We start from the raw sequence: 26,851 nt of genomic DNA on the forward strand, positions 1-26,851 counted from the left end.
GTGAACTATCCCTTTAAGTTATCAATTTTAGTAAGATCCTTGTTGAATTGAGGTGTTACGTTTCCAGTATGAGGATCTTTTACTCAAGGAGGCAGAGGATACAAATGGAATACAGATAAAAAGATAAAAATGGCATTATGGTCAGAAAACAGAGAGGGATATGTCAGTCTTTATATTTGATAATTCTGCTGAGGTCCGCCAAGAAAGTGAGTTATTGTTCCATAAGAATTTTTTTTGCAAGGGATAAGTTTCTCACCACACATCTACAACAAAAAATCTTTGCATAAATGATAACAAATAGTCATAATTAGCATTAATGGGTTGGAGGGACCCTTTGTCTTTGTTAAAGATCACTTTTTCATGTGTGCGTTGAATGCCATGTATGCATATTTTTTGATTTTATTCAATAATTATCATATACATGTTGAGAAACTTGTACTGTGATTCCCTATGGTACTCATGTCTGTCCTCTTTTCCATCAGATAATCATTTATTTTTAGCGTTTAAATGACTGGGTCACTAAAAGAGGCCTAAATTCACCAGGGACATACTCATTGGAAAGTCTATTAAATATCTTATCCTATCGTGTCTTCGTCTAATTGTTGAGAAGAGGTGAGGCAGTAGAATGAGAAAGAGAGTATAACATGTTTTTTAGTGCTGAAGAACTACACATTTAGTCTCATTTTGGTGCTCAGCCTCACTGTCCAGCAAGATCTCACTTGGGCTCTTTCCATCAGACTCTTCTTTTTATTTGCCTGTTTAATCATTGCTACTATGCTGTCCGTCTGGATCATCTTGGTTTCCTACATGGATTTTCTCTTGTACTCCTCAGCAGAAGAGGGTCTGGAGTATCCCAGTTTTGATGGCAAGGACAGAGTTCTTAATGTTAATGAAAGGAACTATAAGAAGGCTTTAAAGAAGTATGACATGATGTGTTTGCTGTATCACGACCCCCTGCCTTCAGATAAGGAGCTCCAGCAGCAATTTCACATGAGGGAGATGGTTCTGGAGGTAAGGAATTATAAAAAAGGATGGGATGACTAAAGAATTCAATGGGTGAATAGGGACAGGATGCTCTTCTGAAACATGAAAGCTGAAACGTCTGCTCTTTGGTCTGTTTTTAAGACACTTGTCACTTTTTTGCACATTTTTTCACCTTGTAGATGTTTAATTAAGGTAATTTTTGTGATAGACACTTGCTTTGGTCTAATTGCATGTCTTTCAGTGTGCGGACAACTTTGGTTTTTTGGTTGATAAAATGTTTTTTGATTTACGCACCTGAGAACGGACTGGTTATCTTTTGGAGAGCATACAATATCATTTTTAATATTTTTATGACCTACCATCATATGCATAGGTTTTCAGTTTCTAACACACATACACACTGAAAACTTGGGGTGTAAAAATACATCTATGAATATACATTGATCAAATGACTAACAATATAATGTATCGATGCAACATGTAAAAAAAAATTCTTTTCAAGAGACCTTTATTTTTAATTTTTCAAGAGACCTTTACTCCACACAATGTCCACTACGGAAGACGATTAGGGCCAAGCAATAATAAAAAAATAAAACCATCTCAAGATTAAAGTTGTTAAATTTTGAGAAAAAACTTGTTAAATTTCGAGAAAAAAGTCGAAATAAACTGTTGAGAATAAACTCATTAAATTATGAGAAAAAACGTGTTAAATTATGAGAACAAATTTCTCAATTTTCTTATTTCGATGATGTGCCTGAATTACACAAAAGTTATTTTTCCATTCATGAGTGTTGTAGGGAATAATGCCTACGCTGATATCTGATGATCAGAAGCGTTTCACTAAACAATTAATTCATTAAATACCTATTTACAATAAGCACTGAAAGTCTGGTGGCTGAAACAAGGCTGTTCTAATTTTACGTAATGTACCTGAGTGTTCCTGCGCGAATGTTTAATATTAAGGTGAGCCAAGTGGAATATAGAGTGATCAGCATGAATAATATTCAAATTGGTGCCATTGAATGGAAAGCGAAGGTCGTTCATACATCCAAATCCTGTAGGACAACGTCAGCCCTCGCTGGCGTGCCTATACCTCGGCTGGCCAGGCGGCTTCTGCACTACACACCATGGCCATCCTTCAGGATTTTGAAGTTAAAGTCCTCCGTTCCATGGATGAGTCTGGGACCAACCCAGCTGCATTTAAGGAGCTGCGCGGCACAACTGTGCGCTACGAAGGCGACGGCTCAGGCCATCAGCAGGTCACTGGCCAGCTTAGTGGTGCTGGAGCGCCACTTATGGTGGAACCTAATAGAGATTAAGGAAGCGGACAAGGCCCTTTTCCTCAACTTCCTGGTTTCCCCCACTGGTCTTTTTGGACCTGCCATGGATTGCTTCACAGAACACTTAACTGCTGCACAGAAGTCTTCCTAAGTGATGCGATACTTTCTGCCCAAGCGTTCCAGCTCTGCTGCAGCTAGTCACCCCAGGCCTGTGCCGACTCAGCAGCCCGCAAAGCCTGCGCCCTTGATTGCTCAGCCTACTCCACAGCCTGAGCCTTGACAGTGCTCCCGCTCTGGAAAATGCCATCTCTTCCCGAAGCGTCAGGGACCCCGGCCCAAGATGTGGGCCCTGCGCCTCAGAAGTCATCCTGATCTCTTAGACAGGAAAAGGACTAAGACAGGAAGAGGGCTAAGTCTCGCTGCGGCCGAACCACCCCCCAAACAGCTTAATTTATACCTCCAAACACCCCGTTTAGATCCGGGTGCTGGAGACTATGTGTTTGTTGCAAACACTGGGCCCGATCAAGTGCCTGTATAGCTAACCGCTGTGATAGCAGATGTAATAAAACACAAACATACTCAAAAAGAGTGCATTTTTCCTCTTCCACTTATCACAAGCACCAGGTGGTGGAGGGATGCTGTCAAACTGTCGAGGAATATGGGTGAGTCGACCGTGTCTTATATATATGCTTTCACTCGTGCTGATTGGGTAGATATGTTGATTACTGATTGCTAACAGCTGGCCGAGATGACGTGATGATTAGTCAGATTATTTGAACATTGCTCCTCCCGAATTTTGTTAATATAAAACATTATTTCACGAGTTCACACTTACAAATAATTAGATAGAAAAATGTATGCGTAGTAGTATGCGTATTTGGTGTGCTGTCTGAGGAGAGGGCTCAGAGCTCGGTATTTTGGCCCGAACCCAGATTACTCCCCCCAAAAATTGCAAACCAATGCAGGACAGCAGGCGGAACATTACTTATGACCCCCAAAATTGCCTTGCTTAGGCTGAATGTGCTGCTAGAGGGTTAGTAAAGAACTGGTAGAGTTATCGTCATATGGATGAAGACATTGGACAGCACTGAGCTCCTGCGGAAGCCGAGGCGACATCACTGCTGTGGCAGTGGAGGAATTAGCCAGAAGAACTGAGCTCCTGCGGGAGCTGAGGTGACATCACTGCTGCGGCAGTGGAGGAAATAGCCAGAAGAACTGAGCTCCTGCAGGAGCCAAGGCGACATCACTGCTGTGGCAGTGGAGAAATTGGCCTGAAGAACTGAGCTCCTGCGGGAGCCGAGGCGACATCACTGCTGTAGCAGTGGAGAAAATAGCCAGAAGAACTGAGCTCCTGTGGGAGCCGAGGGAACATCACTGCTGCGGCAGTGGAGAAATTAGCCAGAACTGAGCTCCTGTGGGAGCCGAGGTGACATCACTGCTGCGGCAGTGGAGAAATCGGCTTGAAGAACTGAGCTCCTGCGGGAGCCGAGGCGACATCACTGCTGCGGCAGTGGAGAGAACAGCCAGAGGAACTGAGCTCCTGCGGAAGCCGAGGCGACATCACTGCTGCGGCTGTGGAGAGAATAGCCAGAGGAATTGAGCTCCTGTGGGAACCGAGGCGACATCACTGCTGCGGCAGTGGACAAGTTAGCCAGAAGAACTGAGCTCCTGCGGGAACTGAGGCAACATCACTGCTGCGACAGTGGAGAGAATAGCCAGAGGAACTGAGCTCCTGTGGGAGCCGAGGCACATCACTGCTGCAGCAATGATAGAAAGTTTCCGTTGTATTGGAATGATGGTATTACAGTTTTTTCCTATTGCTAACACACAATTTTTCAAACTAGTCTGGTTTTATCAAAACACTTAACACAATTCACAAAACCACACACCCAAACTGCAAAATACCTCATATATCCTGCAAAATGAAGCACTGCAACCGAAACTACACAGAGCATTATCAAAATCAAACTTTTGCATGAAATGGCACACACTTCATTCATATTACCAGATTTTTGCCTAACCACCTACACACTGTTGGGCATAATGAAAAGCACCCCCATCTTTAGTATGCTTTGCCATAATACTAAAATATGTATCAGATTGTTCACATGCACAGAAATATTTGCAGATACACACACATGCTGTTGCAACATTTTTATTTTTTTTCCTTCACTACAGTAAACAAGTCAGTACAACATAAGCACAGCAGATATATTTACATGGGACTGAACAAAAATATTCTTACAAAAAAAGTAAACTGAAAAAGAAAATTTCTGAAAAAAAATATATTACAGTAAAAAAAAAAAAACAAAAAAAAAAGGCAAGAAAAATTAGGCAGCTGTAAGGAGGACGCGGAGTCCGAAGTAGAATCCATTTGCAGTGGTTTTTATTGAGCAGCAACAGGAACACACAGATGTCGTAAACAGGCAGTGGGTCAAAACCAGCAAATCAGTCCAATCGGCGAACATACACAAGGGATAATCCAAAGGCAGAGTGGCAGGCAGGCAATAGGTCCAAACACAGAAATCAGTCAAATCAGGCAGCCAAAACAGAAAGGATAATCCAGATGATCAAAGACAAACAGGCAGAATCATACACGTGGTCAGCAATCAGGTAAACAAGGAAAACGCTCGGTAAGGCAGTGTAACTGGCAATACTTCGCAAAGCATAGATGTAGCTACTCTGGCTAAGTAGTACCAAACAGGAAGTCACCAGTGAAGCAGAGGGAGCGGCATACTGTCAATACTCAGGAGAGGGCTCCCTCTGCTGGCGTGGCGTTACAGAACCCCTCCTCTAGGAGCGTCTCCTGACGCTCTCCGAGGCCGTCCCCTTGGTCGTGGTGCTGGTCGGTCGGGTCTGGCACGATGAAATTCCTCGATGAGAGAAGGGTCCAGAATGTCCCGGGCGGCTACCCATGATCTCTCCTCAGGTCCGTAGCCCTCCCAGTCCACCAGATACTGGAGCTGACCCCCTCTGCGCCTTGAGTCCAACAACAGGTTTACCCTATAAGCAGGGACACCTTCAATGTCCAATGGTGGTGGTGGCTCTTGAGCATTGTTGTTGGGGCCAGGCTCCGGGTGGAACGGTTTCAGGAGGGAAACATGAAAGGATGGAGAGATGCGGTAATTAGCAGGAAGCTCTAATTGGTAAGTGACTTCATTAATTCTTCGTAGAATTTTAAAAGGGCCAACATACCTTGGGTTGAGCTTCCGGCTTGGTAGCCGCAACCTGAGATCTCTAGTGGAGAGCCAGACCCGTTGTCCTGGTTGATAAGGGGGATGTGGGCGGCGGCGTCGGTTAGCCTGCAGTTCTTGAGTTCTCACTGCTCTCTGCAGATGGACATGAGCACTGTCCCACACTCTCTCACTGCGTTGCATCCAGTCATCCACTGCTGGGACTGATGAGGGTTCTCCGGACCAAGGGAACAGAGGGGGTTGGAAGCCTAGGACACACTTGAAGGGGGTCATACCTGTAGATGAGTGAACCAATGAATTTTGGGCATATTCTGCCCAGGGCAGGAATTCTGACCAACGGTGTTGTTCTCTACTACAGTAAGTTCGGAGGTATCTGCCGATTTCCTGATTCAGACGCTCCACTTGGCCGTTTGCCTGAGGATGATAACCTGAGGTGAGGCTAATGTTGATATCAAGGTGCTTACAGAAGGCCCTCCAAACCTGAGAAGTGAATTGGGCACCTCTGTCGCTGACTATGTCATCAGGTAGACCATAGACTCGGAAGACATGATGAAATAGGGCGTGGGCAGTCTCCATGGCTGTGGGGAGTCCTTTCAATGGTACCAGGCGGCAAGATTTGGAGAAGCGGTCAATGATGACTAGAATAGTGGTGAATCCACTTGAAGGGGGTAGATCCGTGACGAAATCTATGGAGAGGTGAGACCAGGGACGTTGGGGAATGGGTAATGGTTGTAGGAGGCCTGAGGGTAATTCTTTGGGGGTCTTAGATTGAGCGCAAACTTGGCATGATTTTACGTAGTCTGTGACAGTTTGTGACATAGCTGGCCACCAGAACGTGTTCTGTAACAACTGGAGGGTGCGAGAGATACCAGGATGACCTGAGCCAATGGAAGAATGGACCCACTGCATGATACGGAGGCGTAAGCTTTGTGGTACATATTGTTTGCCAGGGGGCAGTTGGAGGGTGCTGGTTCTGATTGTTGTTCCTTCTGAATTTCCTCCATGATATCCCAAGTTACAGGAGCTAAGACAACGGATGGTGGAAGAATGGGTTCAGGATGGACATTGTCAGTGGAGAGGTCATACTGCCTAGACAGAGCATCGGCCTTACTGTTCTTACTGCCAGGTCTATAGGTTACCGTAAACTGGAAGCGGGTGAAGAACAGTGACCATCGAGCTTGGCGTGGGTTCAAACGTTTTGCACTCTTTATGTACTCAAGGTTTTTATGGTCAGTTATGATCTGGAATGGATGTGCTGCACCTTCTAGCCAGTGTCGCCATTCTTCAAGGGCGGATTTCATTGAAAGGAGTTCTTTGTTTCCTACATCATAGTTTCTTTCGGCTGCCGTTAATTTCCTGGAGAAGAATGCACAAGGATATAGTTTGCTTGGTTGACCATGTCTTTGAGAAAGTACTGCCCCGATTCCACTATTGGATGCGTCTACCTCTACGACGAAGGGCAGATTGGGGTCTGGATGTTTCAAGATGGGTGCTGTGGTGAATCTTTCCTTCAGGGAGTTGAAAGCATTGTTGGCTTCATTTGTCCACCTTAATCTTGTAGGTTTTCCTTTTAAGAGAGAGGTCAGGGGTGATGCTATCATGCTATAGTTACGAATGAAACGTCTATAGAAGTTTGCAAATCCCAGAAACCGTTGGAGTTCCTTCACTGTTGTGGGTTGAGGCCATTCAGTGACTGCTTTCACCTTGATTGTATCCATCTTCACCCCTTGATGACTTATTTGGTAGCCTAGAAATGAAGTTTGTTTGACATGAAATTCGCACTTCTCTGCCTTTACATAGAGTTGGTTCTCTAGAAGCCGGGAAAGGACTGTTCGGACGTGAGTGATATGTTCTGCCTCTGAGTTGGAATATATCAGAATGTCATCTATGTATGCAACAACATATTGGTTCAACAGGTCTCGGAAGATTTCATTGATGAAAGACTGGAAAACAGCAGGTGAGTTAGCTAGGCCATACGGCATTACCTGATATTCATAGTGCCCCCTAGTGGTGACAAAGGCAGTCTTCCACTCATCACCCTCTTTGATCCTGATCAGATTGTAGGCACTTCGCAGATCTAGCTTGGTGTAGATGGTAGCTTCACGCAGTTGCTCTAAAGCTGAAGGTACAAGTGGAAGGGGATAGCGGAATTTTACAGTAACATTATTTAATCCCCTGTAAGCAATACAAGGTCTCAAACCTCCATCCTTTTTCTCAACGAAGAAAAAGCCTGCAGCTGCCGGAGAAGTAGAAGGTCGGATGAAACCAGAGTTTAGGGCCTCTGTGATGTATTCCTCCATGGCTTGGCTCCCATTTCGGGATAGAGGGTAGATCTTATTCTTGGGAGGCATAGCATTAGGGAGGAGGTCGATAGCACAATCCCAAGGACGATGAGGAGGTAGTTGGGTAGCTTTGACTTTGCTGAAGACCTCCATTAAGTCATGGTAGCATGTGGGAATTTCAACATTTAGGTTAGTTTCGGGGCTTTCCACACTGGTTGTGAGACATGGAAGGGGGCTTGTGGAAAGACAATTATTCATACAGAAATCGGACCACTGAATGAGCTCACCATGCTGCCAGGAGATGCTTGGATCGTGAGCACTTAGCCATGGGAACCCAATGACGAGGTCATGCTGGGGGGAGTCCATGAGGTATAGACAGATGGATTCTTGATGAAAGAGTCCCACGGTAAGTGTTAGAGTTTTGGTTTGATGAGTTATTCCCTTTCCGATGGGTGTATCGTCAATTGCCTTGATCCTGATGGGTGGGGTGCATGGTTGAACAGGGATGTTGTATTTTTGTGTGATGTCCTTGTTGATCAGGTTCAAGGCCGCTCCAGAGTCGATCATCGCTGTCAAATTAACAGAAAGGTTCTCAGTTCTTAGGGTAACAGGAATTGTGAAGGACTTGTTGCTAAGCAATGCAAAGTGTTCAACATTTACCTTAGAGGCGGTTTGCCTCTTGTGTGGACATCCTGAGCTGCGGTGTCCTGCCTCGCCGCAGTAGAAGCACAAACGGAACTGACGACGTCTCGCTCTCTCCTCCTCAGAAAGTCTCGAGAAGTTTATTTGCATGGGTTCCTCGCTGGTTGTAGTTTCTGGGGTAAATACATGGGCTGTGGGATTTACATGAGTCTGTTGACCTCCTCTTGCACTCCTGCGCCACGGAGCTTGCCTCATCAGATTGTCGACACGTATGGCCAGGTTCACATACTCAGAAAATGACAAATCATCTCCTTTGCATGCCAACTCGATTTGTAGTTCGGGGCTGAGACTACGCTGAAACACAGCTTTAAGAGAGATATCATTCCAACCGCTCTGGGCTGCAAGTGTCCTGAATTCGACTGCATAATCAGCAGCTGTGCGGTTGTTTTGGGAGAGGTGAAGTAGTTGAGTTGAAATATTCTTGCCCCCAGCAGGATATTCAAACACTTCTCGCAATTGTTGAATGAAATAATCCACTGAGGTTCTAATTTGAACATCGCTATCCCATACAGCAGAGGCCCAGTCGATAGCTTTGCCAGTCAATAGCGTCATTAGAAGCGCACCTCTTTTCATCAGACTCAAACTTCTCTCTTTGATGATCAAAGTATACTCTGACTTGGCGAATAAAGCCTCTACAGCATTCAGCAGAACCGTCAAATTTGTCAGGGAGAGCAAGGCTTACCGTGTTCAGCGAGGGAGGAGGAAGTGAGCGGATGTAGTGAGTCAGATGTTCATTGACTGATCGGAGTTGAGTGAGCTGCTCCTGTAAGCCCTTGATGGCTTCTGTCTGGTAAGCGAATGCTGCTTGCAGGTTGGCTACTTCTGCTGGATTCATGTTGGGCGAAGTATTCTGTAAGGAGGACGCGGAGTCCGAAGTAGAATCCATTTGCAGTGGTTTTTATTGAGCAGCAACAGGAACACACAGATGTCGTAAACAGGCAGTGGGTCAAAACCAGCAAATCAGTCCAATTGGCGAACATACACAAGGGATAATCCAAAGGCAGAGTGGCAGGCAGGCAGTAGGTCCAAACACAGAAATCAGTCAAATCAGGCAGCCAAAACAGAAAGGATAATCCAGATGATCAAAGACAAACAGGCAGAATCATACACGTGGTCAGCAATCAGGTAAACAAGGAAAACGCTCGGTAAGGCAGTGTAACTGGCAATACTTCGCAAAGCATAGATGTAGCTACTCTGGCTAAGTAGTACCAAACAGGAAGTCACCAGTGAAGCAGAGGGAGCGGCATACTGTCAATACTCAGGAGAGGGCTCCCTCTGCTGGCGTGGCGTTACAGCAGCATCTTGCCGCACAGCCGGGTCTGGCCACAACGCCTCGTCAACATCACAGGCAATATCTTCCCTTGCCAGATATCGAGGGAAGAAGCGCCTTGCGTGCCTTATCCATCCCTGAATTGCACCCACATCAATCTCATCACATGCCTCTTCCATGGCCTGCACAAGAGGCATGCGCACAAAGGGCTGCCGGTCGTATACCTTCCACCGCCATGCCGAAAAGAATTCTTCTATGGGGTTCAGAAATGGTGAGTATGGTGGGAGGTATTGCACGAGAAATGTTGGGTGGTCAGCAAACCAGTTTTGGACTGGGGCTGCACGATGAAAGCTCACGTTGTCCCATACTACAACGTACCGGTTTCTTTGATGGTCTGCATCATTCATACGCTCTGGTGGTATGAGAATGTTGTGAAGTCTGTCCAGAAATGTGAGAATATGGGCTGTGTTGTATGGTCCAAGTTTGGCATGACGGTGGAGGACACCATGCATATTGGAGATGGCAGCGCACATTGTGATGTTCCCACCACGTTGGCCAGGAACATCTATAATGGCTCTGTGGCCAATGAGGTTTCTCCCTCTTCTTCTGGTCTTTGCTAGGTTGAACCCAGCCTCATCTATAAAGATGAACTCATGTGGGATTGCATGAGCATCCATTTCCAGTACTCCCTGAAAACAAAGAACAAAAATCACTCAATATGGTGTTATCCAGTACACTGGGAAACAATGTTGTGTGTAGTGTACTGAAGTCAATATAGTACTTACATCCACATATGCTCGTCTGAACTCTTTGTTTCTTTGAGAGTTTCTCTCAAACGGCACCTTATAAAGTTGTTTCATTCTGATTTGGTTTCGCTTGAGAATGCGAGCCAATGTGGACAGACTAACTCGTTGAATGTTGTTGAATAAGGTGTTGTCTTGGATGATGTGGCTTTGAATTTCTCGTAATCTGATTTCATTATATTCCAAAACCAAGTTTACAATGGCAGCTTCCTGTACCCCGGTGAACATTTGGCCCCTTCCTCCACCATGGTGTCGTCTCTCAGTCCTTTAGAAAAAATAAAATAAAAAAATATATATAGGGCTTGGACAATGCAGCCTAAATATTTTCCCCCACAGTAGAGTACATTGTACAGGAAACTTGTACAGTTCATGAATGGCTGATGTCAAACACTAAGTAAACAGGTGTCACCCAACTGATACACTATGACATGGGGTATACTACATGTGTACTACATGAAATTTTGGTTACATACCTGTTCTCCAGTCTAAAGGTCCGGATGACAGAGGCGACAGTAAAACGGCTCAAGTCTGTCCAGCCTCACGCATTGTCAACCCATGGTTGATGACATGATCTACTAAGGTTGCTCTGATTTCATTTGAAAGTGTTTGTCTTCTTTGGCCATGAACTCCTCTACCTGCTCTACCCCTACCTCTCACTCTTCCTCCCCCTCTTATTCTCAACCTCCCTCTTCCTCTTCCTCTTCCTCTCTCTGCAATGTCTTCCATTGTTGTTGTAAAAAAAAAAGGTTCTCACCTGTGGTCTTTTCATAGTGCTTACATCCTGATTGAAGTGTTAACAATTAACCACTGAGGTGTTTGGCCAGGTGGCACATGTAATTGGCCAATTAGCTCATGTAGTGTCATTTTGAATGGCAGTGTTTTGAAATGGCAAACATGTGACTTTATGTCAGATTGTTGTGTCTTATGCAGAGAACTGTATTTAGTGAATTTAAAAAGTGCTATTTTGAAATGCAAAATGTGTGTAAAACAGAAAAGGTGTTTAGACTTTTGGAGACTTGAGAAGAAGTTTTGCTCTCTGTGTGTCAGTTTAAATAATTGTGCTGTGCATGTCATTTTAGTGTGTTAGCAATTGGAAAAAACTGTAGTTGAGTTGGATATGGCGGCTTGCAGGCATGTGTGAGAGAATGAGCTGGATCTAGCTGATAGGTGTTCGTTGGGCTTTCTATAATATGAAAAAGCGATTAGATTGAATGTAGTTCTTGAATGCTCCTGATGACCAGCGACCAAATGTTTGAATCTGATGCTGGGAGAGTTGTCTGTTGCTGCTCCTATGCAGAATGGATTGTAGGGTTCTAGGGGAGACAGTTTGAAGAATGTAGTTGAGAGAAGTGTCAAGGATAGTTTTAAGAAGGTGGTTTAAGGAAATATCAACTCTGAATAATAAGGTACAGGGGTTGGGAATGGGTCCACATTCCAAGCAAATCTTGCCAACAGCTTGAATTTCTAAGAGGATCAGGGCAACAGGGTTTGGTTCCAAGGCTGTAGCATTTGGTGGGATGGGCATCAGTGTTGTAGTAGACAGGGTGAACGGCGTTTTGCTTATGGGAAAGTGCAAAGAGGAAGAAAGGCAAGGACCAAGGCCGTTAGCGGAGGCAGCCTCACGCTCGAGTCGGCCCCTGGAGCCAGGGGAGGGATGAGGAGGTTAGAAAAGAGGGAAACTGAGAAAGGGAAATTGAGGTGTCCGGGCCTGCACCGTTAGCAGAGGCAGCCTCTTGCTCGGGTTGGCCGCTGGAGCCTGGGAAGGAACAGGGTGGTTAGAAAAAGAGCGAAGCTGCGGAAAATAGGATGTCTAGGCCTGCGGCAATAGCGGAGGCAGCCTCACGCTAAGGTCCATAGTTGACACTGTAGATCAAAGACAAAAGAGAGGTAGGGTGAGAGATGGTTGGATGAAATGGCTGAGACGGCTGAGCTTGCTCCGCTAGTAGAGGCATCCTCACGTTAGGAGGGAAGGCATTCACCAAGAGGGGCAGGCATTGTTGGATGGTGTGCGGCGCCGGTGAAAGCCGCGGTGTGTGGCTAAGTGGAAGGAGGAGGAAAGTGGGGAATCTGGGGCACGACCCAGGCTTGCTGCTGCTTTGGCCTGACGCTTGTTTCTAGAACATGAATTGAAGATACAAGAGTGAGGATGTAAGATGAAAGACTGGCCTTGTGGAATTACTCACATCATGAAGTTTAAGTAGCTGAGCGAAGATAGTAATTCCTGTTTAGAACAGTTTGGACTGTTTAGGAAGGTGGAAGTGAACATAAATGTCCTATTTATTCCTTATGGAAATTAACTGTATTTGAGTTAAATCCCAGAAATTCAATGGACGTGGCTGGACCCATCGTTTATCCGGGGCGATTGGAAACCTGAGCTCAGCGAAACAGTGCAAGGCCGAGAGATAGATTATTAAACTTTGTACATATTCTTATTTTCTCAGAAGCAGCCTGAAATCCTTTAAACCTGCATATATTCACCTCTGACACAATGGTTTGAGACTGTAAATGACAGTTCTTTTTGTACTATCATTGCTGTTTGATGATCATTCAACATCAAACAAAGTACAATATGATTTGGATGATCCTTGTTCTTTTAACTGTTGCTGGTTTGAGTCACAAGCGCCTTCATTTAGTGAAGCTCAAAAGAGACTCATTTGTAAAAGACAGAGCTTTGCATAATAAAAATGTGCACCTTGAATTTATTTCATTGTTTTCAACAATCACTAACATTTAACCATGGACATGCTGCTTGTTTAATATTGTTTATTTATATTTATTATATTTTCCATCCAGACTTTGAAATTACTCAATTCCATACTTTTCCAAACTGTAATGTAATTAGTTTATTCATTGGTTATCTGTCTATGGTTTGTTAAGTTACTTACAGACTTCTGCTCGTTATAAAACAGATACAGACGAAAAGGGAACGGTAAGATTTATTTAAATGCATCAAAATAACGTTTTGAAAAGAATTTGTCCTACCAGTCTCTGCGTCTCCAATAGTGAAGCTGTGGTTATACTTCGAAACAGAAATATATATTATGACTAAGTTTCTAAGCGATTTGTTGATGAATCGCAGGACAGCGATGACAATAAGTTCTGAGTTTCAATGAATCTATGCGACCGTGCTTGCAATCTGAACGTCATATACAGGCTACGAGCATATACAGCTGATTGAGTGTTTTAAACCACAAGCGGCACGTTAATTAGAACGGCAAACTTTACAGAAACAGTTTAAAACGTGAATTCCCCCGATCAGCATTGATACAGATGTCATAATGTGGAAATTAATTCAGGGACGGAAAACGAGAATGATTTTAACTGTGCTTTACGGGGTTGAGCCCATGGGGAGGAAAGTCCGAGTTGGCTGGGACTGAATCTGTGCTGCGGCGTGGCTCTGGCTTGCTGAAGGCCTGATGCTAGAACAAGGCCCGTTCCTTCGCGGGAAGAGGCGGCATGCCCAAGACTCGAGCTTGGTGCTCGACTGCCTTGTTGTCCATTTCTTTATGGAAGGAATGATAGAATGGGCAGGACTAGGAAATACACGGAAGGAGATCACGGATGTTTCGACCGCAGTGACGAGAATAGGCCTTGGCGTCTTGGCATGCGGGGACCTGTTTGTTTGGGCTGACGCCCCCAACAAACATCATGTCATCTCGGCCAGCTGTCAGCAATCAGTAATCAACATATCTACCCAATCAGCACGAGTGAAAGCATATCTATATATATATATATCTATATATATATATATATATATATATATATATATATATATATATATACACATGGGCGGCATTAGGGGGGGGCAGTTGCCCCCCCATAATTTTTCCCGATGTGAGCCGTCAGCTCGTCCACTACAATTTGGAGTGGTTAATATATATATATATATATATATAATTTATCGGGTAGGCTACAGCTCCATCGCTCCTTCTCGTGTACAGTTGAGCGCGAGCTTTTCAAAGATAGCCTACTCCGAGTCCTTTGCCCGTGAGCGCGGAAAGACCGTGGTCACAAAAAACGCGGCCACTATTCAGAGAGAGTCAAAGCTAGTCCACCGTCTAGTAAACGTTTCTGAAAACACATGATAAACATCAGATACAGGAGACATGCAGTACTGAACATTGGACGGTCCATGAATGTGGATTTGGATAAAACAGTTAATCGCTTTGAAGCCGTGCCTGAACACCGTTTATCCCTTCACAGTGGTGTATATCGGACGGGGCACGCAGGGCTTTTAAATTCTTATTATTATTATTATGCTACTTTTATTATTGAGATAATATTGTAATTAATTTTCCCCACAACATCATAGCGCATCACCGCATAACCGATGCGCTGTGAGTGAGGATAAATGATTAGTTGGATACTCCTCATTTAAAAAACAACTAGTTTATTTTCGTAAAATTTTAATTTTTTTTCCTCACTATGGACCACAAGAGAAATATTAAGAAAATAAACTAGTTGTTTTTTCTAAGAGGATATGCACCGACAGATGCCAAAAGCTCAGTTTTTACCACAGTCTATGGTTTTTACTTTCAGTTTATGTACCAGCCGCGGTTCTGTATGGGCAGGTGGGGCAGAGCCTTACCAAAATATTAATCCTAAAATATAGGCCTACCCCTATGTACACTGAATTAATAATACATTATAAATGTGTTCAGCATTCTGCAACAAATAATTTTCAGATTTTCTAGACTACTTTAAGTCGTAAAGTGAGCTGGATATATTAAATTGTAGCGCATGGATTCGACAGGCATGTATTCATAATACTAAGCGGGGAAGCCCCATCCCAGCTCTACAGCGCCACACAACTTTCCTATGTAAATCTGTGGTGAAATATGGAATTGCAGCACCTTCTCATAGAGAGCCATAGTGGCAGATTTCTGGCTGCCCCGCTTCCACGTTAAACACACCTCATGTACACCTCGCTCCAGACCAAGACGATATCAGTCCGCTTCAGATATGTGTCTGCATCAGGTCAGTAACTGTTTGGCATGTCTGTTCTTCCTATGTGGAGTAGCGTATAACATTAATGAGGGTATAAACCCTTTAATTTAAACTTGCTCATTTCTCGAATTCCTACATAACTATTCTAAAACAATATTCTAAAAACAAAAGCAATAAATACAATTCAAAGATTTTGTGTGTTGTGTGTACTAAAGTCTGTCAATCATCATTAGAGCACCACCCTCAGTCTGAATAACGCAAGGACATTCGAATTCTGCCAAAAGTGTGTCTGATGTGTTCAGCGATTAGAATATAAAGCTTGCAAAATGTTTATGATAAACTAGCGTTAACACCTAGAATCTGCCCTACCTATATTTATGGCAAGGAGCCGCTACTGTTCTCTAGTGAGACTTCATCCGCATAACTCTCACGCAAAGTTTGCTCATTGTTTGTGTGATATCAACTGGCTCGGCTTCATGGTTTAAAATTGTAATACCTATTATCAATATTGCGACGTGACATTTTTCTTTATCATCAGTTGCTCAAAAAATTATGAACTCTGATTCCAGATATCGTCCGCGTCATTTCCCGTGATAATACAATTAATTGAATTATTAAATAAATAAGTAAAAAAAAAAAGAACAAGCAAACTTAAACTTGTTTGCTTAAAAATTCCGCGAATAATTTGCTGATGCAGGTACAAAAAGATGTTTACCTGCAAAAAAAAAAAAAAAAAATTCTTGCCCCCCCTAACTCGAGAGTCAAATGTCGCCCATGTGTATATATATATATATATATGCTTTCACTCGTGCTGACAGCTGGCCGAGATGACATGATGATTAGTCCGATTATTTGAACGTTGCTCCTCCCGAATTTTGTTAATAAAACATAATTTAAAAAACAATGTCTAAAGTCCCTGCCAAAGGAAGTAGTCCCTTTTAGCGATTTGTTAGCAACCGCCGTTTTTAAGACACAGTAAAGGTTTAAAAAAATCACAAGCAGGTTATAACTGGTGTGATTTATGTCATAGATCAAAACGTGAAAATATTCAGAGGCTTTGTTAACCACAGACCTTATTTCAGGCGATTTAGCAAAAACCCATTCAAAAAAACCCATAGACTTTACGCCATTGGAACTTGAAGCCCTAAAATGCTAACTCGCTTCCGGGTTTTGCCTACAAAAATGCGTCATCCCTGAGGTACTCTATTCAATCCCTTGCCACACGGGCTGAAGCCTGGCAAAATGGGTTTAGGGGATTGTCACGAAGATCCTCTGTGACGATGTGCGGACTATGGGGCACGTTCCCTCATTTTACATGTACATGCACACTTTCTACATTTACACTGACCGGGGATTTTGGGAAGAGATATGTTGGGGGCAAAATATCTGGAGTTGTGTAAATATATAGTTATTTGTGGTGGATGTATGTTGTCTGCATTATGGTATCTTCCATAGGTGGGGCCATGACGTTAAAATGGCCACCGGAAAGGTTCAGTGGGGGGTGTGGTAAATTGGCGTGTGGTGTCATTTGTTTGTATAATTTATTATTTATTTTTTGGGTAACACTGTTTATTTTCTTTTTGCATCTTGGTATTTATTTATTTTTTCTATTTTTTTTGTGAAATAAATTTTTGGGTGTCAAATGGAAATTCTGTTGTCTTCGTCACCTTTAACCACAAGGTTCATCCACGACAGGGATAATAAAGCAGGGTTATTCACTTCCATTCGTTTAAAGACCCCCGCGCTTCAGTGGCTTGGTTCCCACCTTAGTGGGACGCTCATGTTCTGTGCTCCAAAGTGAGGAATTTACTGGCAAAAGGAGTCATAGAAACGGTTCCGCCAACTCAGAGCGAGTCAGGCTTTTACAGCCGTTATTTCCTCGTTCCCAAGAAGGAGGCAGTCTCAGACCCATCCTCAACCTCAGGCATCTGAATTATGCCCTCATGAAACAGACATTCAGACTACTTTGAAGCAGATCCTCTCTCAGATATGCCCAGGGGAACGTTCTTCTCTCTGGACCTGAAAGACGTTTACTTACTCTAGCTCCTCATACTTTCATGAAGTGCATGGACACGGCTATTCCCCCTGTGAGACAGATGGGAATTCGCAATCGAAACTACCTCGACAACTGGCTCATCTTAGCCCAGTCGTAGGCCGCCTAGAGAGCCACCTAGAGAGCCTGGGGCTCAGGGTCAATTTTGCCAAGAGCTCACTGTCTCCCAGCCAATGAATTTCATTCCTGGGAGCAGTTTTCAACTCAAGCCAACTGAGGGCTATAGTAACACCATAGCATAAGAGCTCAAGCCAGTAGCTTGAGAATGGTCTGCAGGAGCAAAGTCGTCTCCACAGACGTGTCCAACACAGGTTAGGGAGACCTGTGCGAGGGCAGACTGGCCTTTAGCTCCTGGTCGAAAGAGGAAAGTTGGCTACACAACCTTACTGTCCCTACATGGGACCTGTCTATGGTTCTGACGGTCCTTAGGAGCTCCCCTTTTGAGCTGCTACATTCAGCCTACCTTCAACCTCTGTCGCTTAAAGCCACCCTGCTACTAGCTTTAGCATTGGTCAAGCAAGTAGGAGACTTACAGGCACTCTTTGTGAGCCCTGTCTGCCTTGAGTTTGGGCCCAACGACTCCAAGGTTGTCCTAAAGCCAAGGAATGGTTATGTACCTAAGGTTCTCTCCACTCCATTCAGAGCACAGATTATCACACTCTCTGTGCTTCCTCCCTCGGAGGATGACCAGGAGTTATATTTACTCTGCCCTGTCAGGGCTTTGAGAACTTACATTGAGCGTTCATGCAGTCGGAACAACTCTTTGTATTCTTCGGAGGCTGCACCAAGGGGCATCCGGTCACGAAGCAGAGACTATCCTGATGGATAGTTGGCATGATTGCACCGGTGTACTCCTCTTTGGGCCTGCAATGCCCCATTGAAGTATGAGCCAACCTCACCAGAGGTATGGCCTCATCCTGGGCATAGTCCAGTTGTGTGTCCATTGCCGAAATCTTTGCGGCAGCTGGCTGGGCCTCGCCATCCACTTTCGCCAGGTTCTAAAACCGTCCCTGGATGGCCCCTTGCAGGTTTGGGTTCTTTCTGCATAGTAAGTTGGCCTCATGGAGCTCGACCCACTGAGAACCCATGCATCTGCCCTGAGGCAGGACCTGTTCTGAGAAGAGCTTGACCTTAGCACGCACAAACTCGCTAGAATTCCCTGTGACTCCGGGTCTTTGACTTCAGGCATTTGCCTTAGTTTCTTGTATGCTCTTGGCCCTCCTTAAGTGCCTGTATAAAATGTTTAGAATGACTGTCCAGGGCCGGGCTTGACCTCTATGAGTTTAGCCCGCTTTGTCTCCTGTAGGGCCCTGACTTAGGTCTGAGCCCCTAATTATGACTTTGCCCTGCTATACTTAGTATCTCTAGGCCCCTTAGCTGCTTACGGCGTGATTGTACTGGTTCCCCACTGCGTCTAGCAACGCAGTACGAGTGAAGTATAAAAATGGAACGTACTTGGTTACTAACGTAACCTCAGTTCCCTGAGATATGGTAACGAGTACTGCATTGCAAGTCATGCTATCTTGCTGCATGACTCATTGCCGTTGTTTCAGTCGAATTAACCTGATCCTATGCCAGTTTGCCCACTTATATAGCCAGATGACCCCACCCATTTCAACGGGCTCTGGCGGGCTTCATTGCTATAGGCTCGTGCAGCTCCGCTGCCTCGTCATTGGTTTGTTTTACTTTTACTACACAAATGAATGGCCGTGCAGTTTCACTGCATTATGAAAAAGGCTTTAGTAATCTGAATCTAGCGATGCAGTTCTCATTCCCCTATCTCAGGAAACAGAGGTTAAATTAGTAACCAAGTACGGTTCCCCATTTATGAAATTTCTGTCATTAAGTATTCAATCTCATGTCATCCCAAACCTGTAAGACCTTTGTTCATCTTTGGAACCCAAATTAAGATATTTTGATGAAATCCAAGGGTTTCTGAACTACACAAAGGCAGCAACGTCATTGCACATTTTGATTTCCAGAAAGGTATTAAAGACATTGTTAAAATAGTCCATGTGACTACAATTAAGTAGTTATTTATTTATTTATTTTACGCACAAAAAGTACTCTTGTCATTCCATAACATTAAGGTTGAACCACTGTCACATGGACTATTTTAATGTCTTTAATACCTTTCTTGAGGACAGCAGCCCTCCAGGACCGAGTTTGGAGACCTCTGCTTTAAGTGAACTTAAACAGTTGAGAAAGAAATACCCAGTGTATCTGTAGCATCTGGACCAATCAGACACCCACAAATTATTCATTATATTTAATGAATAATCCAGCAAACTCAAGCTCCCATCAAATGTCTGTGAACCCATCCCCCAAAAGACCAACTTGGGCAATAAGGGTCTGATAAGATGTTTTATTGCTCAGGGGTCGTATTCACAAAACATTTTATCTTACCACTAAGAGTTCTCCTAAATAGCAGTAAAAGTTCTTAGCTAAGAGTTTTCTCTTAAAACCTATTCACAAAGCTGCTGAGACGAACTTTTACTAAGGAATAGACTGAAGTCTTAAGCTAAGAGTAAGGGCGGGGTTGACCTTGTTGCTATGGACTATACACACAGTGATTGGCTGATGAGGGAGGAGTCAGTGATTTATTTCCATATTAAAATAAAGGTTTAAAAATACAAATGTTGCCCTATTCAAAATAAAATGTTGCCATATTGTTGCCATAAAGGTTTTAAAATATAGGCTAAGTGTCACTAATTAAACTAGTATATACAGTTAATATATATATATATATATATATATATATATATATATATGTGTGTGTGTGTGTGTGTGTGTGTGTGTGTGTGTGTGTGTGTGTGTGTGTGTGTTTTACTCTATTCGATCATTTGTAAGTGTGAACTAATGAAAACCACTGGCACAGGTAATCAGACAATCGTTATTTATTTTTTGGCATCTCATCGTAGATTCAAATATATAAATCAAAATGTATTGCATTTAGGAAGAAAAGGTTCAGCACCCAAGGCTCTGTCGCTATTGCCTCAATGGTGTTCAGTGTCTTTGGGTGGATTAGGACTGTTTGTGATTTGGTCTTACCCACGTAGAAGGCAACGTTCTCAGGACCTTACGCAACGTTCCCTAAAAGTTCTCAAAAGGTGATGAAATTTCTGAACCTTTACAGAACATTCAGGACGTTCCTAAAACGTCCTCTTTTGGTAATGAAAGTGCTGCAGTTCAAGGTTCCTTATATGACTTTAGGGGGACGTTCCATTTTGGTTATTTTATGGTAAAAAAAAAGAACGTTACAAAGAGGGTATTTGGGACATTAACAAAACATTCCCACATGGTCCTCTGTTGACCATTTAATAACGTTCCCGATATGAGTTTAGGGGAACGTTCCATTTTGGTTATTTTATGGTCATGCATGAATGTTACAGAGGACATTTTGGAAGTTATTAGAACGTCCTATAGTAATAGTCCCCTCAACATTCCCAGAACGTCCTGAATGTTCCCTGAAGGTCCACCAAATAACGTTCCCCAAACCTTAAAAGAACTCCACATCGTAACCGTCTCAGAAAGTCCCCACTGGTGTTGAGTAACGTTCCCAGTATGTTCACAGACGGTCAAGATGTGGAGTTCTTTAAAGATTTGGGGGACGTTATTTGGTGGACCTTCAGGGAACATTCAAGACATTCTCTGAACGTTTAGGGAACCATACTTTATTTGGAAATGTTCTCAGAACGTCCCTGCTGCCCTTGTCAAAAAATGAATTGAAAATTAGAGCTAAATTGACTAATAAAAGTGGCTGTTCAAACAAAAACTATTTTTTCTTAAAGGTCTTTACAGGTTATTCCTTGATTAATATTATGAAACCATTTCTTTAAATTTCAAATCTCTTGCAGTAAGTCATTAGCTGCAGTACATGCATGAGCTAATGTAACTGCTGTATAACTGCATCAGTAGCTACACAGTCACTGTCTTTAAATAAATCAACATACAGCACAACATCAGTGTTTCTGGATCATCACTGACTGAAGCACAGGATCTACTCTCCAGCACAATGGTGACACACAAATCTCAGATAACAGAACATTAAACTCTAACAGATCTCTCTAGATATCTGCATCTTCACTTATTACAAACCACTCTGACTTTGTTTCTTTCATACACATCTTCTTAATGAGGTGTTAATGTTTTATCAAAATTTATAGATATCACCGTTACGGAGGTAAGCGCTTGTTTTAGTTGGGCTCCTGACCCTTGACAATTTGACTTTATTTTTTCTCCAATTGTTGTAACTGTGTTTTTCTAAAGTATTTGGTACAATAAAAAATTGCGAAAAACTTAAATTCTGATCAAATGGGTTTGGATGCTTGATCATTGATGGTGATATAAAGTCATACAGTGGTCTTATTCATTATTCTAGACATTTTTATCCTTATGCAGAAATTATTCAGACAGTATCATGTAGATTCACACAGACATCAAGATTCTGCATATGATTCTCAACAATGGTGACAAAATTTTCAGATAGACTCTGAACATCACAAAAAAGATATTTTAGTGTCACCATCACTGAGGATCATACGCTGATTCATGATGTCTGTGTGAGTCTAAAAGACACTGCTCAAAACTCAGCATAATGTATAAAAAAAAACTAATAAAAAAGGGGGTAAAAACCTTCAATTAATGAAAAAGTAACATTTAACACACTCAGTTTAGATTTTGGTGATGACCAATGAATCAGGACACTCCATGATGAATGAATCACCAGCACAAAACAACCAAATTTATCTGATCAGACTTTCTCCTGCTTTTTTTTTTTTTTTTTGCTATAACTAATGTGTTTTGAAAACACAGTTAAAGCAGCCAGAGAAAATCACATGTTAAAAATGGCAAGAATCAAGAGCCCATCTAAAGCAAATGCTCTCCTCTATAACGGTGACTTCAAACTTTATTATTTTGTATAAAACACCCACACAGGAGGCGACATTCTCGTGACCTTGTGCAACTTTGCCTAAAAGTTCTCTAAAAGTGACAAAAAATCTAAAACTTTACAGAACATTTGGGACATAAAACATCCTCTTTTGGTAATGAAAGTGCTGCAGTTTAAGGTTCCTTATATGATTTTAGGGGGACATTCCAATTTGGTTAATTTTATGCTCACACAAGAACGTTACAATGAGGATATTTAGGACATTAACTGAACGTTGCTACATGGTCTTCTGTTGGTCATTTAATAACGTTCCCGATATGAGTTTAGGGGAACGTTTTATTTTGGTTATTTTATGGTCGCACGAGAATGTTACAAAGAGGACATTTGGGAAGTTAACAGAATGTCCTATCGTGACAGTCCCCTAAACATTCCCAGAACATCCTGAATGTTCCCTAAAGGTCCACCAAATAACGTTCCCCAAACCTTAAAAGAACTCTACATCTTTCTTGCATGACCATAAAATAACCAAAATAGAACGTCCCCCTGAAGTCATATCGGGAACGTTATTAAATGACCAACAGAGGACCATGTGAGAACCATGTCCCAAATCTCCTATTTGTAACGTTATTTTTTTGACCATAGAATAACCAAAAGAGAGCGTCCCCCTAAAGTCATATAAGGAACCTTAAACTGCAGCACTTTCATTACCAAAATAAGACGTTTAAGGAACGTCCCGAATGTTCTGTAAAGGTTCAGAATTTTCATCACCTTTTGAGAACTTTTAGGGAACGTTGCGCAAGGTCCTGAGAACATTGCCTTCTATGTGGGAGGTTGTCCTGCTAAAAATTGTACGTTCCCAGAACATTCTCAGAACATCCACTAGTATTAAGAACGTTGTCTGGTAATGTTCCCAGAATGTTTAGAGATGGTCACGATGTGGAGTTCTTTTAAGGTTTGGGGAACGTTATTTGGTGGATCTTCAGGGAACATTCAGGACGTTCGGGGAATGTTTAGGGGACTATCACTATAGGACGTTCTGTTAACTTCCCAAATGTCCTCTTTGTAACATTCTTGCGCGACCATAAAATAACCAAAATAGAACGTTCCCCTAAACTTATATCAGGAACGTTATTAGATGACCATGTAGCAACGTTAAGTTTAATGTCCTAAATATCCTCATTGTAACGTTCTTATGTGACCATAAAATAAATCAAACTGGAACGTCCCCCTAAAATCATTTGATGAATCTTGAACTGCAGCTCTTTCATTACCAAAAGAGGACGTTTTATGTCCCAAATGTTCTGTAAAATTTCAGAATTTTCATCACTTTTAGACAAAGTTGCACAAGAACTTCGCCTTTTGTGTGTGTGTTTTATAGAAAATAATAAAGTTTGAAGTCACCGTTATAGAGCACTGGTATTTTGTGACTTTAGTAGCTTGTTTTGTGATGTTCAGAGTTAATCTGTTTATCTGAAAATTTTGTCACCATTGTTGAGGACCAAATGCAGAATCTTATGAATTATCATATGTCTACATAAAAGAAAACATAATATTTGAAGATCAGTGAATAAGGTCACTGTATGACAATCAAATCAACAACAATGATTAAACATCCAAACCCAATTGATCATATTTATTTTCTCACAATTTTTTATTGTAACAAATGCTTTAGAAAAACACAGTTACAACAATTGGAGAAAAAATAAAGTCAAATTGTCGAGGGTCCCAACTAAAGCAAGCGCTTACCTCCGTAACGGTGATATCTATAAATTTTGATAAGACATCAACACTTCATTAAGAAGATTTGTATGAAAGAAACAAAATCAGGGGCTGTATTCACAAAACATTTTATCTTAAATTGATCTTGGTCTGGTGATAGCCAGACTATAGTTCAGGGGCCGTATTCACAAAACATCTTAAGGCTAAAAGTAGCTCCTAACTTGCCGATTTAGGAGAAACTCTTAAAAATAATGGGTATGTCAGTCCTAATTTTAGGAGTCCTAAATTTTTGCTCTAAGAGTATTTCACAAAGCATTTTAGCACTAAAACTAGCTCCTAAGTTTGTGAAAAGTTGAGAGTAGTCAAGAGGACTCCTAAGTCTCTGAAACCAAATCACAAACAGTCCTAATCCACCCAAAGACACTATTGAGGCAATAGCCTTGGGTGCTGAACTTTTTCTTTATAAATGCAATACATTTTGATTTATAGATTTGAATCTACAATGAGATGCCAAAAAAAAAAAAAAAAAACTTTAACAAATAAATAAATATTGTCTGATTACCTGTGTCAGTGGTTTTCATGAGTTCACACTTACAAATGATTGAATAGAGTAATAAAATGTATATATAATAAGCGTATTTGGTGTGCTGTGCAAGAGGATCGAGCTTGGAATTTATCCCAAAACCAGAGTTCTCCCCGTATCCCCAGCCGAGAATGAGGGACAGGGTGGCGGAGGGATGCAGAAAACTAAATAGCAGTAAAAAGTTCTTAGCTAAGAGTTTTCTCTTAAAACCTATTCACAAAGCTGTTGAGGCAAACTTTTACTAAGGAATAGAGAGAAGTCTTAAGCTAAGAGTAAGGGCGGAGTTGACCTCGTTGCTATGGAGTAAACACACAGTGATTGGCTGATGGGGAGGAGTCAGCGATTTAATCATAGAAATATTGTAGAATGAGGTATCTTGTTTCCATATTAAAATAAAGGTTTAAAAATACAAATGTTGCCCTATTCAAAATAAATGTTTTTTTTTTTTTATTAAAAATGTTCCCACAGTCAAAATAAAATGTTGACATATTTTTGCCATAAAGGTTTTAAAATGTAGGCTAAGTGTCACTAATTAAACTATACAGTTAATTGTCCACCTCTTGGATGCAGAATTCAAGCGACAAATTATGTTTTATAAACAAAGTTTGGGAGAAACACATTCAAACGGTCTTTCTAATCAGCATGAGAAGAGGAATAAATACACAGACGATTATATATATATATATATATATATATATATATATATATATATATATATATATATATATATATATATATATATATATATATATATAACCCTCTTCCGCATAGTGTTGCCATAAGGCAACATACTCTTTATGTTCATTTCCTTGCCACCGTCTCTTTAAGAGAACATTCTAGTTTTTTTTATTGGTAAAAGAAGACCTTAATTTAGCCAATGATGTGCTTTGGTTAAGTCACATGACATGCATTTTTTTTCTGTGACGCGATATCTGACAGACTGACATCATCTCTTGTCGGTAGTTGCTGAAAGCTAACTAAAACGTCAGTAACAAACAAGGACCTGCCCATGTCACATTCACAAAAAAAAAATGTTAACATCATCTCAGGTAAGGTATGATGACATATTCACCACTCAAAAATGTTTTTATGAAATTAGTTTTTGGTAAATCGAGAAAATGTCTGTGTTGACATATGGCAACACTGCGCAATAATGGAATAGCATTATTATAATATGTTAGATAGCTAGCAAAGATCAGCTGCAGTCTGTTAAGCTATAACAATAAAAACATTAATGCTAGTGATATAATGTTGATTAGTCGTATGTTAAGGACTGCCATGGCATTTGTATTATGGATTAAATCAACATCAGAGATCTGCCATCACAGCCATGTATACTGGCCCAGACCTACCACTGTCTTACCATGGTGTCTCAAAAAGGCAGGTGCAAGTGGCTGTAAGTGTATTGTAAGTGTGAAGAGCACCAAATGTGATGTCTACATGTGTCTCACCTTTGGAAAAAAAAAATGCTTTTTGAAGTTTCATACAGAAAAAAGGTGAAATTTAAAGAATATAAAGCATTATTCAGCAAAAGAGAATGGAAAAACACAAGATGTTGGAAAATAAGTATAAGGTATTGTTTATAATTACTGCTAAAACTTATAATAGCACTAATTGATTCAATACAAACAACATTTCTGAGGAAAAATATGAACTATATACACTTACACTTATTTGAAGTTTTCCACTATTGTACGTTGTTGCCATATGGCAACATATCATAAAGTACCTTAAAATAATATTTTTTTCCAAAAACTTTTTTACAGCACTTTAAGTTAAGCCATTCTAAGAAAAGAAAAAGAGTCAAATATTTTTTTTTTATAGATTTATCATAATGCGTGCGGTAGAGGGTTAAATATATATTATTTTTTTTTACTCTATTAAATTATTTGTAAGTGTGAACCCATGAAAACCACTGCCACAGGTAATCAGACAATATTTATTTATTTGTTAAAGATTAATTTTTGGCGTCTCATCATAGATTCAAATCTATAAATCAATTTTTTTTTATTGCATTGCATTTTATTGCATTTATGAAGAAAAGGTTCAGCACCTAAGGCTCTGTCGCTATTCCCTCAATGGTGTTCAGTGTCTTTGGGTGGATTAGGACTGTTTGTGATTTGGTCTTAGTGACTTAGGTGTC

The 26,851-nt window shown here is 41.6% G+C and overlaps 1 protein-coding gene across 1 annotated transcript in view; it reads left to right on the forward strand.

Annotated features, from left to right (window-relative positions):
- Positions 1 to 774: 774 nt before the first annotated feature.
- The window catches only part of LOC137031687 (calsequestrin-2-like), a 52,812-nt gene continuing 26,735 nt past the window's right edge, over positions 775 to 26,851 (forward strand). Inside the window, exon 1 of the mRNA XM_067402833.1 lies at positions 775 to 1,011. Within this exon, the coding sequence (XP_067258934.1) occupies positions 775 to 1,011 (237 nt within the window). The remainder of the gene's footprint in view (positions 1,012 to 26,851) is intronic.

The sequence above is a fragment of the Chanodichthys erythropterus genome, chromosome 12 (genome assembly GCF_024489055.1).
Source record: "Chanodichthys erythropterus isolate Z2021 chromosome 12, ASM2448905v1, whole genome shotgun sequence".
Lineage (NCBI taxonomy): Eukaryota > Metazoa > Chordata > Actinopteri > Cypriniformes > Xenocyprididae > Chanodichthys > Chanodichthys erythropterus.